Raw genomic sequence first — 16397 nt, forward strand, 5'->3', positions numbered from 1 at the left:
CCTCTGCACACCCGTGTGGATCGCAGCTGCACTCCCTAATAAATACCCTGTCCACTAACCTCCGAATCAGTCTGTCTCCCAGGGGACTCAAACAGTGACCTGTCATTCTACCTAAATGTGGTAGGATAACCTCCCCGACACGCATTGTGTCCCCTTCCTTCCCCGCTCAGTAGCTCCCATCACCATCGACACACACAGATTTGTTCATCTTGTCTGTTGTCTGTCCCCTCCTCGGAACAGGAGTACGTTCTGTTTTGTTTGCTGACTCCAGTGCCCAGAATAGTATCTGGCACTTTGAGCAGCCACTCAAAATTTGTTGAATGAATGAGTGACTGAACAGTCACGCCACCCTTGGCTTGTTGTCAATAGAACCTTCCAAATCATTTTTGCATGCTCTGTCAACGTTATGAGTACATACGGCCAAGAAGATGCTTCTTTTAGAAAATATACTCAAGGGGCTCTGGCTCCGGCTCCCACCCCTCCCCATGTTCCCAACCATGATCACGAGAGAGGCATGGGGAGCAGTCGCCTCACCGCATGAACTCTGAGGTGGCTGTCACAGCGGCTTGTAACAGCCTCCAAACCAGCCTCTGCCTAGAGAGACCAGAGGCACACGTGCAAACAGGGTGGCCAGGCCTCTGGGGTCCTGCCAAGGGTGGATGCGTGCGACACAGAACCGCCACCTGCTGGTGGGAAAGGGCACAGGCAGACAGCAACTGAGCCCATCCCGTGTCTGACAGCAGGTGTGTTTGGGGCCCTCCCTTGGCTGTCTGGATGGGGGTGCAGGTGAAAGCATCTTTGTTTTTCTGTACATTCCCATCACTCCATAAGAGTTACCTCGTGCCTCTTCGGAGTCAATCCCCATCAGCCCGTCCCAGGCAAACACAGAGAGAATGGTTTGGCCAATTCTAGCATTTCCCATACATACAATTGTACTGTCTTTTGGGCTGGGTACAATGTTTCTGATGTGTTTGATCCGTGCAACAGGGCTGGCTTGTGGCGAGGGTGGTGGGGCTCACTGGAGAAGAGGGGGTGTGGGGAAGAGCCAGGGCTTTGGACTCAGATTCCCTGGGTTGGAAACCAGCTCCCCCATCCCTAGCTGAATGACCTTCCTCAGGTTGGTGACTTCTCTGCTTCGGCTTTGTCTGTGAAATGAGGATAAATAGCAACCACACTGTTCTATGCTGTTTGGTTCCAGATGTGTCTTTTGTAAGCAACATGTAACTGGAATTTTTAAGAGCCGGTCTATGGAGAGATAGGTAATAAAGCAAATAGAGCAAAATATTAATTGTGGAATCTAGCTGGTGGGCGTATGGGTTTATACTGTACAGTTGTTTTACTGTATGTTTGAAATTTTTCATAATGTAATGTTGGGGGAAAGTGACGCAAACCAAAGCCCTCTGGAGTGTGTGTACAACCGTAATGGGCCATCAGAGGAGAGTAAAGAGGAGGGCCTCACACCTGGACCCTGACTGCCTTCCAGGCAGGAGTAAATCACTTAAGTCCTTATCCTGTCTTCTCTCAGCAGGATGGCGATCACAACATCCGGCAGTGTCATGGGTGTTGCAAGAACACCCAAGTCCAGCGCTGGGTTTGGGGCGCCAGAGGTTTCGTCACTGGGTTCATTTTTCTGCCTGAGAACCGCAGGGAGTGTGTCGTGCTCCTGGTCACCAGCAGATGGCGCACTCAAAGCAAGCAAGGATTTTCAAGGCTGGCTTTCCTTTGGGAATATTTTTTTTATTTTTAAGATTTTATTGGGGAAGGGGAACAGTGTGTTTTTCCCAGGACCCATCAGTTCCAAGTCAAGTTGTCGTCAATCTAGTTGTGGAGGGCGCAGCTCCCTGGCCTATGTGGGAATCGAACCGGCAACCCTGTTGCTCAGCGCTCGCGCTCTAACCAATTGAGCCATCCAGCCGCCCTGGGAATATTTTTTATAATGATGCAAAGTCAGAGTGAAAGCAAGCCTCTCCGCGTTAGCCCTATGTTCCAGGCATAGAAACGTGTTACTGATAACAGCAGGGCCACGTCCGTACCCACAGCACCCAGAGCTGCGCTGAACAGAAACCGAAGTTCCTCGTAGAAATACAAGAGACGGGTTTTAAAAATGGTTTTTTGGTCCACAGTGGGAAAATAAAGTTGAAGGGTACTTCTGAAGCAAGGAGTATACTTTTTTAATAAATGTGACTCTTCAAGGTTATTGCATTGTACACATAAATGAGTCTGAGAGGAAGAAAGTGCCTTTTTCTTTATCGACTTTTTGTATTAAATTGTGTGAAATAATCTTCAGTGACATGGTTTGTACAGGCTTCCTTCATATGTTTTTTCCTGGTGATAAAACAAGGAGAAAAACAATCAGCAAAATAACTGGCTCCCTAGATAGTGTACGTGTGTGTGTGTGTGTGTGTGTGTGTGTGTGTAAAGAGCCCATGCAATGTTTTATCAGTGTGTTATCCCCAGGATACAGGATGCAGTCAGGCTCAGTGAGCTCACGAGTGAAGGAAAGGGGCGTTTCATCACTGAAGAGCAGTGAGCGAAACTTGGGGTATCTCAGAAGTCCACCTCCACAGGTGTGCCTGCGAAGGTATTTGCTCTTCCCATTGGATTTCTCTCAAGGCTCCATGTCGGCCCAGAAGTGACCGACCGACGAAGGACCCGCTGGTAACCTGATGTCTCACTGGAGAAAATACCAGTGGGTCCCATCTGAGTTCAAGCAAGAGCTTGATGGACAGATAGATACATAAGTAAATAAATAACGTGGTTTTTAGTGAACAGTTTACCTACTGATCTGCATTTGACATTGTCCATAGCAATGAGCAAGAGACTCTAGGCTTATCAGCAGCCCAGGCGCCCCTTCTCTGCCAGGAGAGCCCTCCCTCAGGGGCAGCTGGCACCATCCTCCTCCACCTCCAGGCCCACCAGCTCCCTCCACTGGGCTCCCAGCGCCCTCCCCTGGGCTCTGTATACTCCTTTACCAGCATCTGTGTCTGCGCCGCTGGGAGGGGTGTTTACAGGATGGTGACCCAAAGGAATCTGTCACTGGTCCATGTGAGGACCAGTGGTTTCCAAGCCTTTAATGTCTGGCTTCTTAGTTCTTGTCCCTTCTCCCCTTTCTGTACTGGGAGGTGGTGCCATGGCCTAAACACTGCTGCTATGGAACCTCTGGTGAAACGTGCACCAAGGGTCCTGGGCCCTTTGAGTGTGGGAAAGATTTGGGGAGGAGGGCCAGGGGTCCAGGAAAGCATGGTGCCTGCTCTCTGGGCCCTGCACGGTCAGCACGTCCTTGCCTCCCAGCCTGGTCCCCTGTGGCAGACCACCCCCACCCACGTCCCCCACCTTGACCCTAACCCGTCCCAGCCCCCTCTGCCCTGGCCAGATCCCCGGCAGCACTCACTGCAAAAGCTGCTCCTTGGCCAGGCTGAGGTTGCTGCAATCCAGGGCTCTGCGCAGGTCCCGCTGCTGGCGCTGCTGCTGCCGCTCACACAGCAGAGTGGCACGGGCGCCCTGAAGCCTCCGCCGGTCCCAGTCCATGTCTCGCAGGCGCTCTTCTTCCTGGAGCCTCTGGAGAGAGGAGAGGTGACTCACCACCACCTGTCCCCAGAGAAGAGCCCCAGGGGGTCCTCTAGGAGATCTGGCCTCTCGGTTTACAGATGGGGAAACTGAGGCTCAGAGAAGGGGGAGGTAGGTGAGCAACGTCATGCAGGAAGTCAGGAGACACTGCCCCCATCATTCCAGGGGGCTCAGCTACGTCCCACACTTGGGAGGCACTGGGACACGACCAGTGGGCAGGTGGCTCCTCCTGCCTGAACACGGGGACCGCCTGGTCGCTTCTAGAACGTACTGAGGCTGCAGTCCCACCCAGGGACAATGGGTTCACCATCTTGGGGGTGAATTTCTGCACCTCAGCTCAGTCCTCACCGCCTTCCAGACTCTTCTAGAAGAACCTACCAATAATGCCGCCCTCCCTAGCCTCCCCTTCAAGAGGACCCCGCAAGCTGCCACGCTGACACCCCCCCCCCCAGCCCCGTGGCCGTGGATCCTCAGTCTGAGCTCCTGTCCACACCAACTCGACTCATGCTCTGGGCCCCCGTGCTCTCTGCCCCCCAGACATGGCGCCAGCAAGTCTCCGGCATCAGCGTCTCCCTCTACGGCGTTACTCTCGTGCAGTGACCAGAAAGCTGCTATTTCTACAATCGGAAAAACAAACAGCGTTCCTGTGACCCCATGTCCCCCACCAGCTACCACCCCGTTTCTCTGCACCCCTCACAGCAAACCGCCTTGAAAGAGTTGTCTGCATTTCTGTCCCCACGTCCTCCTGTTCTCCTGAGCGTTCTCTCGGGCCCATTCGACAGGCATCGCCCCCACCCGTCCCCCAGAGATGCTCCTGACCGAGTCCCCAGGGACCCTCACGGTGCTGGATCAGCGTCCAGTCTGCAGCCCAGCAGCGGCGCTTCATGCAGGGGACCCCACTCTCCTGCCCAAACATCCCCCTCATGTGGCCCCAGGTCACCACCACTGCGTCCCTTCCACCTCTGGCTGCTCCCTGTTAGTCCCCTTTAGCCCCCCCTTTAGTCCCCTCTTTATAAACAGAGGCAGGAGGGTCCCGGGGCTCAGTCCTTAGATCCTTTCTCCTCTGTCTGCGCCCCCTCCCTGTGTAATCTCATCCAGGCTCACTGCTTTAAATACTGTGTGGCCTTGACTCCATGTTTATAGCTCCAGCCCAGGCCTTGTTCTGAGACCCAGACTATTCATCCAGCTGCATTCTGGAATTAACCTGGAAGCTGGGCTAGCAACTATTACTTGCCCCCAAGTAGTCATTGTTTTCCTTCTCCCTTAACAAAAGAAACCACCAGCACTTCACTGCCTAGAATAAACATTACATTTCCAGCCTCCTTTACAGTTAGGGACAACGTTGTTTTCCAATAAATGTAAATGGAAGTGTCTCTAGTATTCTTCCCCATTCCTTGTCCCTGCTTGCTGGCATACGCGTGCGATGCCTGGAGCTCACACAGCCCTTTGCACTCACAGGTGGGAGCCAGGTGCTGAGGATGGTACAACTTCATTCAGTGACCATGGAGCTGCTGTACGAGCCCGGGACTGTTTTCCTAACGATTTAGTCTACATGTAAGGGATAAAGTTCTATTTGTTTGACATGCTACTGGTTATTTGCGGGTTTGGGACATGTTTAGGAAAGCTGAATCCTAGTAAATAGAGATGTCTGATGGCCACTGCACACTGAACCCCAAACACACTTGTAACTTCCACTCCCTCTCCCAACCTATTCCTCCCATCTCCGTAAATGCCAGCTCCATCCTCTTGTTACTCAGGCCAGAAGGCCTGGGGGAATCCTTAACTGCTCTGTCTCCCATACACCGTGGCAACCCTTCAACCAATCCTGTTGGCTCTCCCTTCAAAATAGATCCAGAAGCAGACCACGTCTCAGCACCCCCACTGCCAGCACCCCGGACCCAATCAGCGTTAGGTCTCACCTTGCCCAGTGCCACAGCCCCACCTCCGCCAAGGATCTCCCTTCTTCCCCCCCCCCCCCCCCCCCCCCCCCCCCCCCCCCCCGCCCCAGGTCACCGACAACACAATGGCGGGAGAGATCCTGTTCAACTACGTCAGATCACATCACTCCTCTGCTCCAAACTGTCCAATGTCCCCCATCCCAGTCACAGAAAAAGCCAGTCTTCCCCAGTGGCTTGCCAGGACCTCTTCCGGCCACCGCCCGTCACTGGTCTCTGAACAGGTCAAGGTGGCCCTGCCTCCAAGCCTTTGCCCTTGCAGTTCACCCTGCCTGGTCGTCCTTTCCCCAGACGTCCTTTCCCCAGACATTGGCATGGCTTGCTCCCTCCCCTCCAATGTCACTTCTCAGTCCCCCGGCGACCCTTGCTCCCCTTGCTCCAGCCTTACTTTCCTCACTACCTGATCTATGTCACACACATACAGCATTGGCCCTCGTCATCTCCCCCACTAGAACGGAAGCCCTTGAGGGCGGAGTGTAACAGCTGCTGTAACCAGGAGGGTGGGGGGAAGGCGGCTGGTCATGGGGAGAAGGCGGCAGGAGCGCAGAGAGCCGCTCACGCGGGCAGCAAGCTGGAGGGGCAGGCACCAGCTTCTCCTGGACTTGCTGCTTCTGAACGAGGCGGATCTGCTCCAGCTGTGCCCGGGTCATGCCTTTCCAACGGTCGGGGACCACGCGGTGGGGCCCAAAGGAGCTGGCTGCCTGCTGCGGGTTCTCGGAGAGCAGGTCGCCACGCAGCAGGTTGGAGATCTCGGCCAGGTTGTCCTCTTGTTCCTGTTTTTTCTCTAGACTTCTCCTTTCCGCTGACTCCGTGACCTACGCAGGCGAGGTAAGAGGTTAGGGAAGGTGCTCTGAGTGACCCCAAGAAGACTGAGGCACAGGTCGGCACATCTCACCCGGGGCCCTTGAAGGAAGAGTGCACGACAGGGCACCTGGGACCGCGTGGGATGGGGGTGGTAGACTTGCCAGGAACGGATGGGGGCGGCCCTGGGGTCCGGCTGCCAGGGCGATGCTGGGCGTGTGGGCGGGGCTGAGGGAATCGCCACCTGCAGGCTGTGTGCAGAGTTGCATGGGTCATAGAACCCATTTGCCAAAGCAAGGAGCTGCCTTCCTGGGTGGGGCTGCCATCTCCCCCTGGCTTGGCCTCACTCACCCCGGGGCAAATAAATTCCTGCTCAAGTGAGGGTGATAAGTGGAGGGACCGGCCCTGGCTGTGTGACCTGGAGCAAGTCACCTCCCCTCTCTGGGCTGCAGTCATTTCTGTGTCTAATCCACAGGAGGTGGATTAAGAGACATTCACCAGTGTTACCAGTTCTCTTCAGTCATGAACAGACAGGACACTCTGCAATGTGCTGGGCACACAGCCGGTGCTCATAAAATGGCCAGCTCAACTGCATCAAATAAGCGTGTGTTTTTCAGTTGGACAGGTACGAGTTCAAATACTGGACCTGCAGCATTTGGAAGTCCAGTATTTGAATTTGCCAAGGCAAATCAGATTAGCACTTGGGTGTCCCTGGGAAAATCAGTCGCCCCCGCCCTCCAGCCTGTTTCTTTACCAGTTAAATTGGGTTGATTATACCCCCTCTGGAAGGGCTGTTGAACACAGTGACTAATGAGAGCAGCCAATTGTTGCTAGGATTAAAATAACGGCTCTTGTTGATGAGTCCTGAGAATGTGCCAAACATTCCCAAACGTTACATGCATTACCTAAGCTAATCGCACAACAGCGTCTGGAGCGAGTGTGATTGCCATTACTGCTGGTCACTAAACATGGACAGTGCTCTTTCTGGGCAGGTGGCAGAATCGCCCGTCCCTGCCCTCTTTGAGTTTGGCCGAGGCAATGTGAGCCGAGGTGACTGGGACACTTCTGAGAGGACGTGGAGGGTGGGAGGAGGGGTCGCATGCCTTCTCTGTTGTGCTGCTACAGTCCTCCCCATGGAGGCGGCTCCATCCAGGGCTAGGGCTCCAGAGTGACAGTGAGGAGGAGCAGAGCCCCTCGGCCAACTGAGATGGACACACAACATGACAAACATCAACTCTGGGTTTTAAGCCACCGAGATTTAGGAGGTGTTTCTCATTCTAACTGCCATAGGTAGGTGTCATCATTATCTCCATTCTCTGGATGAGAAAACTGAGGCACTTAAGTAGTGTTTCCAAGGCTACCTCTTCTCTAAGAGTCTGGTCTTATACCTGAGCAGCTAAGCTCTGGTGCCTGCACACTGCACCCTGGCTCCACAACGCCTCTTTAATGAAACGCACACTCCTCGCCAAGAACCGGGGGCTCTCACGTGTGTCTCCCCTGCTGAACTGGACTGACCTGCTTGGAATTTTCTTTTGAGGACAGTTATCTATGCCCTTGTATTAATGTCCCAGGCTAACTAACACAGCTTATTTCTAGTTAGGAACAGAGCTGCTGGCTTTTCCCAGTGCAGGGGACATTTATGAAGGTGCTACATCCACGTGAAGAGTTACGAGACCTGAAAGCTCCAGCACATTGTAGGTGCTCACTAAAAAGTCTACTGAACGAATGAATGAATGACTAAATCGATTTGGCAAAACGCATACCAGTGCCCAGCAGGAGGCCCCAGTGAATATCTGCTGAATTGAGTAATGAGCGAGGGAATCAATGAATGACTGGATGACCAGCCAATAGTAGACTAAGAATCAAGAGCCCCATTCTGCCATTAATTTGCAAAGGACCTCCCCTGTCTGGGCCTCCTCTGCAAAAGGACCTCCTGCAGCTGGCTGGTCGGTGACCTGGGCTCCAAGTGCCTCCGTGGTCTGCCATTTGGTTACCCACTCCCCATCCCCCAGGCAGATGGCCCTCCTTGTTCCCCCCACCACACACAGTTGAAAAGCAACATTTTCTCTGGTCTCTGGTCCAGCCTCTCCAGGATGTCTGACCACATACCCTGATCAGAAGCCCCCAATTTAGCTTGTGTCTCCAATATATTTAGTTCACAATATGGTACTAATAGACCATAAAAATAGCATGTACTTCGTAATACGTGCACACGCACGCACGCACGCACAGGAATTAGAAATGATGAGGTTAAAAAGACACATGAGCAGAATTCTGACATCTTCCTGCTCTCCAGTGGACCATCTCACGTGCTCTGCTTTGCAAACCACAGTCCTGGTCAACCAGCTAATCTAATAATTGAATCCAGGCCAAGCCTCCCCCTTCCCCACCTCCCCTCCGAAATAGAATTATATGTAAAAAGAAAACCTGGAAAGGGAATCTAATTTCCAAAAGGAACAGAGAACTTGAAGGGACTTCAGCATGGGCTCAGTGAACAGGGGAGTGTTTGTGAGGAAGGTGGGTAGAGTTTAGGGAGAAGGGGGCTGTCAGGCAACCCCCAAAGTTTGCACAAATCATTATCATAATAGTTGCTCTCATCGCTGAGTGCCTGTGGACCTGTTGTTGGTGAAGGGGAACTCTGAGAGGTGGTGAAGAAGAATTGAAACAAGACCAGGCGTCAAAGCAGCGCTAGCTCACATCCATCCAGGTAGCTGTCACTGCCCTAGTATTATAGAAGAACCTGAGGTTTAGAATCCCCCCATCCCCACCCCCAGCCAGGTTGCATGGCTAATTTTGTCGGGTTTCACACCCAGATTCAGAGCTCAGGAGCAGAGGCTGGGTCTCATCCATTTCTGTAACCTGGGTAGCCCCCCTACAAGACCCCATCAGAGACAGAGCTGGGGGCAGGGGGAGCTGGGGCCACACCCCGGGGAAGTGGCTGTGTGCTTGTCCTCCCCTCCAGACAGAGCCCTGCATACCTGGCTCTTGTTGAATTCTTTCACAGCTGCACAGACGGCCTTTCTGGTGGTGCGTTCCAGACTCTGTAAATGTTTGGCTGTTTCATCAAATTGCAGCCTTGTTTTCATGTAAAAGTCCTCTGAATAGAAGCAAAACACAATCAAACTTTGTGTGCGCACTCAGAGCTCCCTCCCAAGGCGTGTAGAGCGCCCTGGGGAATGTCCAATCAGGCATCTGCTTCTTATCATGCCCTCATCCACAGAATGGGGGGGATGCCTCTGAAGGCTGTTTGGAGACTTCAGTGAGTTAATTCAAGTACGAAAGCTCTCAGATCACTGCCGGGCACTGAGTGTCAGCAATCACTGGTATGGATTAGTAATGTCTGCTGTGGTCCTGGGAAGGGGAGCAAAGGACCCCTTACCATTCCTAATTTATCAGGAGGCTGCTACATCCTTACAGCAAGCAAGGGATAGTGGGAGCCCAGAAAAAGGGGAGCTCTGCCATGGGAACCAGATGGGGCTCCCCAGAGGAGAGGGTGTCAGGTAATAGATACTCATGGAGTGGCAGAAGGGCTTTGCCAACGAGGAAGAGGAAGAGGATAAGGGGTCAAAAGTGAAGCGTCCAAACAGAAAAACATAAAGATTTGGAGTCAGACAGAGCGGCTCCTACCCCAGCCCAGATAGCTCTGTTAACCTGGGCGACTTATTACTCAACCTTTCTGAGCCTCCAGCCCTCACCTGAGGCAGGACAACCCTACTTTGCAGGGTTGTTAGATTTTTTTTAAAAAAATTATTAATCAGAAGTTTCTTCATATGATGTTTGTGCCTGTAGGTTTTTTCAATATCACCCAAAATAAAGACCAAACTTCACTGGTGAATTTCTGGCCTCGGCTCACCTTCAACTTTACCTCTCACCTTTCATTTGCTTGTCCATTTATTTAACATAGAGCCATCGAGAGCCTTATGTGGGCTGCACACTCTGCGGGGAACATACTAGTATGTAGGGATGAGTAAAACAAAGGGCTTTCCGGCCTTTCTGGAGCTCACTGTCCAGGAGATGAGATAGAAAATAAACAAATGAACTCTGAAGTAGGCATATTACGACAAATTGTGACCGTGCTATATAGGGGGAGGCTCCTAAGAGAGAAAATGTTGGGAACACCTGACTTTAGGTAGTTGGACGGTGGAGAGTAAGCAAGAGCTTCTCTAGGAGGAAGTGACATTGAAGCTCAATCCTGAAGGACATAGGAAGTTGGATGGAGAGGAGGTGCAAAGGTTCTGAAGTGGGGAAGAATTTGTCAGGATCAAAAAGTGAAAGAAAGTTGCAATGGCGGGAACAGGGAACACAGTGAATGGGGCAGTGGGGGTGTAAGATGACACTGGAGGGTTGAGCCGTGGCCCCACTGTACAGGCCTTGGAGGCTAAGGGCAGATTTTGCATTTTATTCCATAGGTAATGGGAAGCCATTAGAGGGTTTAAGGCTGGGATGGAGGGAGTGGGGGTGACATTGTTCAACTCGACATTGTTTTAAAAAAACACTCTGACTGCTAACTTGAGAATGGACCAGAGAGGGGCAAGAAAGAAAGTGGAAGACAATTAGAAAGCCCTTGGTGTGATCCATCCAGGTGAAAAAGGTTGTGGCTTGTGCCGCAGTGGTGATGGTAGGGATGGGAGAAGTGGATAGTCCAAAACATAGAAAGGAGGTAGAGAGACAGGAGTTGAAGGTGCCCTGGAGATGAGAGCAGGTAGAGGAGGACCCCCCAGTTTCTGGCTTGACTAAGAGAAGGAGGTGTCATTGACTGAGGGGAGGAAGACGGAGGGAGGAGCAGACCCGGTGATAAATGCAGGGTTAGTTTCCATGACGTTGTGGGATTATCTGGTGAGATGTCCAGGAGGCAGTTCAAGGACCAAATCCATGGTGGAGACAAAGGCTCTCAACCAGAGATGGAAAAGCGGAGCACCTGAGAGACACGTGAGATTTTTAAAGGCCTGTGAGTGATTATTTCAACAAATATTTATCTATGTGGCAGGAACTAAGGATAGAGCAGTGAATAAAACAGACAAAATCTCCTGCCTTCATGGAGTTTAGGAGATGACACTGGGGAGAGGGATGATGAACACATGACCATATAGTATGTCAGTGATCGGGGCTAGGGAGAAAGAGAAAGCAAGCAAAAAGATAGGGAAGGTGGGTGTGGGGGAGGGGACAGGGCTGCCATTTATAATACCGGTCAGGGGAGGCCTCACTGGTAAGATGCTATCTTAGCAAAGACCTGAAAAAGGTGAGGGGGCAAGCCATGCAGGTATCTGGGGATATCAGGCAGAACAACCCATAGGTGCAAAACACCCTGAGGCAGAAGTGAGCCTGACACACTCCAGTTCTGGGGATAAAGAGGAAGGCAATGTGGCAAGGATGGGATGGACGAAGGGCAGCATCGCAGGAGGTAAGGTCAGACGGAAGGTCTTATCGGTCTTTGAAATAGATTTGATTTTTATTGAGTGAAATGAGAAGCTATTGGAAGGTTCTGAGCAAAGGCTCTAGCTTAACTTTAGTAGGATCAATGTGGCTGCTGGGTTGAGAAGAGACTGTAGGTGGGACAGCGACAGAAGCAGGGAGACCAGTGAGAGGCTACAGCAATAACCCAGCTGAGAGATGTTGATAGCTTAGTGCAGAGTAGTAATAGCAGAGGTGGTGAAAGGTACTTGAAATCTGAGATGATTTGCTGCTGGACTGGATGTGGCATTTGAGAGAACGGAAAGAGTCAAGATGACTTGAGGTTGGGGGCTAGGCAACTAGAAGAATGGAATTCCCATTGACGGAGGAGGAAGGTCAGGTGTGGGGATGATGAGAGTATCTTACTGGACTCATATTGACATAGGCTGGACCCATGTATTTCCCCCATCTTGCCAGCCGACTAAGCACATTAGATTCTGAGTTACTGAGGGCTCTAGCACTCACTGGAACCCTGATAGAGCGCAAGCGCAGAAAATGTTTCCCGCATGACTGACGTGTGATGTTTAAATCCTGGAGCACAGGTTCTGATGTCTCTCTCCCCATGGGGCCAAAGCAGCACATTAGTAGGACTCAAGAAACAAAACAAAACAAACACGGGAGTTGATTTGTTGAAGAAAGTATTGGAACCAATATGTCTTTCTGTTTCATTACCTGCACGTTTTTGGTCGGCTCTGGCATCCTTCCATTCCCTTTGCTGTTGCAAAAACCATTCTCTGTTTTGTTCTTCCTGGAATTTCTTCCTCTCATGGAAGTTTAAATCCTCTCCCATGAATCTCTGCATTCCCGACACGGTATTCTGAACGTCTTTATCTGACTGCCAAGCTAGAAGGTCTTTCTTAAGGGATAGGGGGTCAGAAAGGTCAAATTCTCGGCGAGTTTCTGGCTTCTGATAGCTCTGTTGAAAGTCATTAATAGCCTTGCAGAGATTTTTCCTGTCTCTTCTTTCCCGACCTTCTAATATGCATGTGATTTTGTCATTTTGCCTCATTTCAGCAGCTAGAAGAGACATAGCATAACTATAAGCTTAAGATTCAGAGGGAAAAATAAATTTGAATCCACTTTAAAACATAATTTTAGTGGTTCTAGAAGACATACAACACTCCAAAAAGGTAGCATAACCATTAAAGGATTAAAATCCTGAACATACAAAGAGCACCTATAAATCAATTAAAAAAAGAAAACAAACAACACAACCAACAAATAGGCAAAGGATAGGAACAGGCAAATCACTATAAAGAAACCTAAATGATCAATAAACTTTTCAAAAGATGATCAACCTTACAAGATGGTTAGAAATATCCAATGAATTGGCAAAATATTTAAAATGCTAATAATAGCATGTATTCAGATGTGGGGAAATGAAATTTCTCATTCACTGTTTGTGGGAGTGTACCTTGGTACACTTGTAACTTTGGAAAGCAAGTTGCCAATATCCCATAATACTGAAAACATGTATATCTTACGGCCTAATAATTCTACTTCTAGGTATCTCTCACTCATGTGCGCAGGGACATACGGCATGGATAGTCACTGCAGCATTGTTTGCAATTATAAGAAAACTGGAAAAATCTAAGTCTAATCTAATGGATAAAGAAATTGTGGTTAATTCATATAACAAAATATCATAAACCAATTAAAATGAATGTTCTATATGTAGATCATGGATTAATTTTTTAAAAACCGACAATATTCAATTGCTTAAAAGTTGCAAAAGGATCCATTCACTATGACACTATTTATGTAAAATTTTAAAACACACAAAAAACAATTTTACATCGTGATGGATACATACATAAACAGTACAAGTACAAAAAACATGCATGGGAAGACACACACCTCTGAGAAGGGAGGAAGAGGAAAATGATGAAGTGGGGAATATACATATATATATTCTCAAAAAGCATTCTTTTTTTTTAGTATATGTGCTGCCAAAGCGAGCACACAAAAAGCATTCTTAATATATGATATCTAAAAGCCAATTTGGCAAAACTTTAACATCTAATCTAGTGGGGACATATATGTCTGTCACATCATTTTTGTTAGTTTGGATTATTTTTGAACTAAAAATAAAAAAGGTAAAACATTGAGAAAATATAGAATGGTATAAAGAAGAAAATAAACTTCACTCATAATTTCATCATTCCCACATTACCAGTGTTAACATTTTGGCATATTTCCTTTCTGTCTTTTTCTAAGCATATCTTTTATATATCTTTAAACTTAATTGATAATCCATTATATATATACAATTTTGTGTCTTGCTTTTTTCTATTTTTTTAAAGATTTTATTGCGGGAAGGGAACAGGAATTTATTGGGGAACAGTGTCTATTCCCAGGACTTTTTTTCCAAGTCAAGTTGTTGTCCTTTAATCTTAGTTGTGGAGGGTGCCGTTCAGCTTCAAGTTGTTGTCCTTTCAGTCTTAGTTGTGGAGGGCGCAGCTCAGCTCCAGGTCCAGTTGCCGTTGCTAGTTGCAGGGGGCGCAGCCCACCATCCATTGCGGGAGTGGAACCGGCAACCTTGTGGTTGAGAGCCCACTGGCCCATATGGGAATCTAACCGGCAGCCTTCCGCGTTAGGAGCATGGAGCTCTAACCGCCTGAGCCATCGGCCGGCCCTCCATTTTTTTAAAAACGGAGAAAATAACCAAATTTAGTATGTATGTACATCTGGGGGTTCCGTAAGGTGGGCCCTCCTGCTTTTTACTATTTTAAAAATCCTTATAGTGCGTTAAAAAAAAATAAGCTGAAATTATAGCACATCATTTAGGAAAATGAATTATATTTGAAAATTTTATCTCAGAGCTAAAACACTATTATTTGAACCATATCTAGTTCTGAGTCAGCTCAGGGGTGTGAACTGGGAGGGTGTGTGTCAGCGAGTGTACAGAGCAATCCCTGACAGAAGGTCTTGAAATTTTTGGCAGAGAATATATATGGTTTTTCCATATCCTGTTTTTTGTGTTTTTTTGGAAACATACATTTATCTTCAAAATATATTTCTTACAACTCACGTTGAACTCAATAGCTGCTTTTAAAAGAGGAAGCATTGGCTCATTAAGTTAATTGAGCACAAGGAATTATGACATTTTAAAAGAAGCAAGAGAGTGAAAATGACAAGTTTTTTTATACAGAGGGTGCCAAAAAATGTATACACATTTAAAGAAAGGAAAAAACTGTATTAAAATTGTAATACTCAATATATACAGATAACAAAAGATGAATACAAGTCATATGTAAACATGCTTTTGGCACCCCCGTTATGGGAAGAAATGTGGACTGGCCCACAGCCTTAAACCACTAGGTAGGCATTTAAGAAATGCTCACCAAAGGTTTCATTTCTGGCTTTTTCAGTTGCTTCTTTTATCTTCTGGTCACGAACCTGAACATCCCAGGCTTTTGTATCTCCCTGGAATGGAAAATAAGGGGAGAAGAGTTAGAGCCAAATAATTTCATTCCGTTATTAACAATCCTACTTATCTTTTCATCCTTGCCCCACTGTCAATGAGTTGTCTTAGGTACACGTCAGGTCTTTCCACACTTATATGCCTTTGCTTATAGTTGGTTCTTTCGCCCGTCCTCTTAACTTTCCTCAGAGCTTCCCTCCCCCTTATCTAAGTTAACTCATCATCAGAACATTGTATAGGTAACACCTCCGCTGGGAAGCCCTCTCAGATCTCCTCTTCCAGCCCTAATCTGTGCTCTTCTCCCTTACAGCACCAATTCCACCATGGAATTTTAATGTCTGCCTCCTCACTGCAAAGTCAAGCACTGCCTTATTCCTCATCTCCCGGGCCCAGTCCAGGCTTGCCACAAAATAGGAACTCCACTGGCATTTGTCAAATAAATGGACTGGAAGGAACCCCTGGCAATGTAGAAAATCTGGCTCAGAGGGAGAACCCTATTCTAGTGTCTCTTTGGCCACTAACTCCAGGCAAACGCCCTCCGCTCTTTAGGGCTCCATTTGCCTGCCTGGCAAGTGAGAGAATTTGTTATTCGTTAAGTCTCTCTCATTCTCAGAATAGTCAGTGTATCTAACCATAACAGTTTTCCGCGGAAAACCCTGGAGCCGTTTGCAGCTGTGCTTGGATCAAACGTTTTATTCCAAGGCTTTATCTCCTTTTCTCTCCAGCCGCCCCGTCTCGCCCCCCACCCGCGCCTCCACATTTCCTCCTGGCCCCTTTCCCTAACGGGCCCAGGATCTCACCCCGATGATCCTGTTCCTGGCGTTGAATATCCGTTTCTGCCTGCACAGCTCCCCAACTCTCCTCGTGGCCAAGCCGGAGTCTTGCCCCAGGTCCTTGGGCAGCACTACCTGCATGACTGGGAATCGCCAAGAAATTCTAAGATGACTTAAAACATGCGAGACAAAAAGGGAAGACAACAAAAATAGGAGAAGCTGTAGCCCAAGCGAGGCTGGCTCCCTAGTAGGGTGGGCCGGTGGGATGCGAGCCTGCTGCCCAGCCTTTCACTCCGGTCGTCTCCTACCGCACCGAGGGGCGAAGACCCGGTTTCCTGGGACATGTAAACAACCCGGTTGCTAAGCAACGGCGCCGCGCTCGCCGTGTGCTCGCTCTCCTCTCGCGAGATTGTACGAGGCCCTTCC

The 16397-nt window shown here is 49.2% G+C and overlaps 1 protein-coding gene across 2 annotated transcripts; it reads right to left on the bottom strand.

Moving 5' to 3' along the window:
* Positions 1 to 1719: 1719 nt before the first annotated feature.
* RIBC2 (RIB43A domain with coiled-coils 2) lies at positions 1720 to 16309 on the bottom strand. 2 transcript variants are annotated; one of them, XM_081061554.1, is made up of 7 exons: positions 15999 to 16308; positions 15119 to 15200; positions 12447 to 12791; positions 9302 to 9420; positions 6110 to 6337; positions 3392 to 3558; positions 1720 to 2325 (listed from the first exon to the last, which is right to left on the bottom strand). In XM_081061554.1, exons 1-7 carry the CDS (start codon positions 16110 to 16112, stop codon positions 2247 to 2249), a joined length of 1134 nt encoding a protein of 377 aa, XP_080917680.1. In that variant the 5' UTR covers positions 16113 to 16308; the 3' UTR covers positions 1720 to 2246. The 2 variants fall into 2 exon arrangements, 1 of the variants encoding a protein (XP_080917680.1); XR_013994111.1 differs by having other exon boundaries at positions 1746 to 2325; positions 6082 to 6337; positions 15999 to 16309.
* Between the last annotated feature and the right edge of the window lie 88 nt (positions 16310 to 16397).

This window comes from Rhinolophus hipposideros (assembly GCF_964194185.1).
Source record: "Rhinolophus hipposideros genome assembly, chromosome: 9".
NCBI classification, from domain to species: domain Eukaryota; kingdom Metazoa; phylum Chordata; class Mammalia; order Chiroptera; family Rhinolophidae; genus Rhinolophus; species Rhinolophus hipposideros.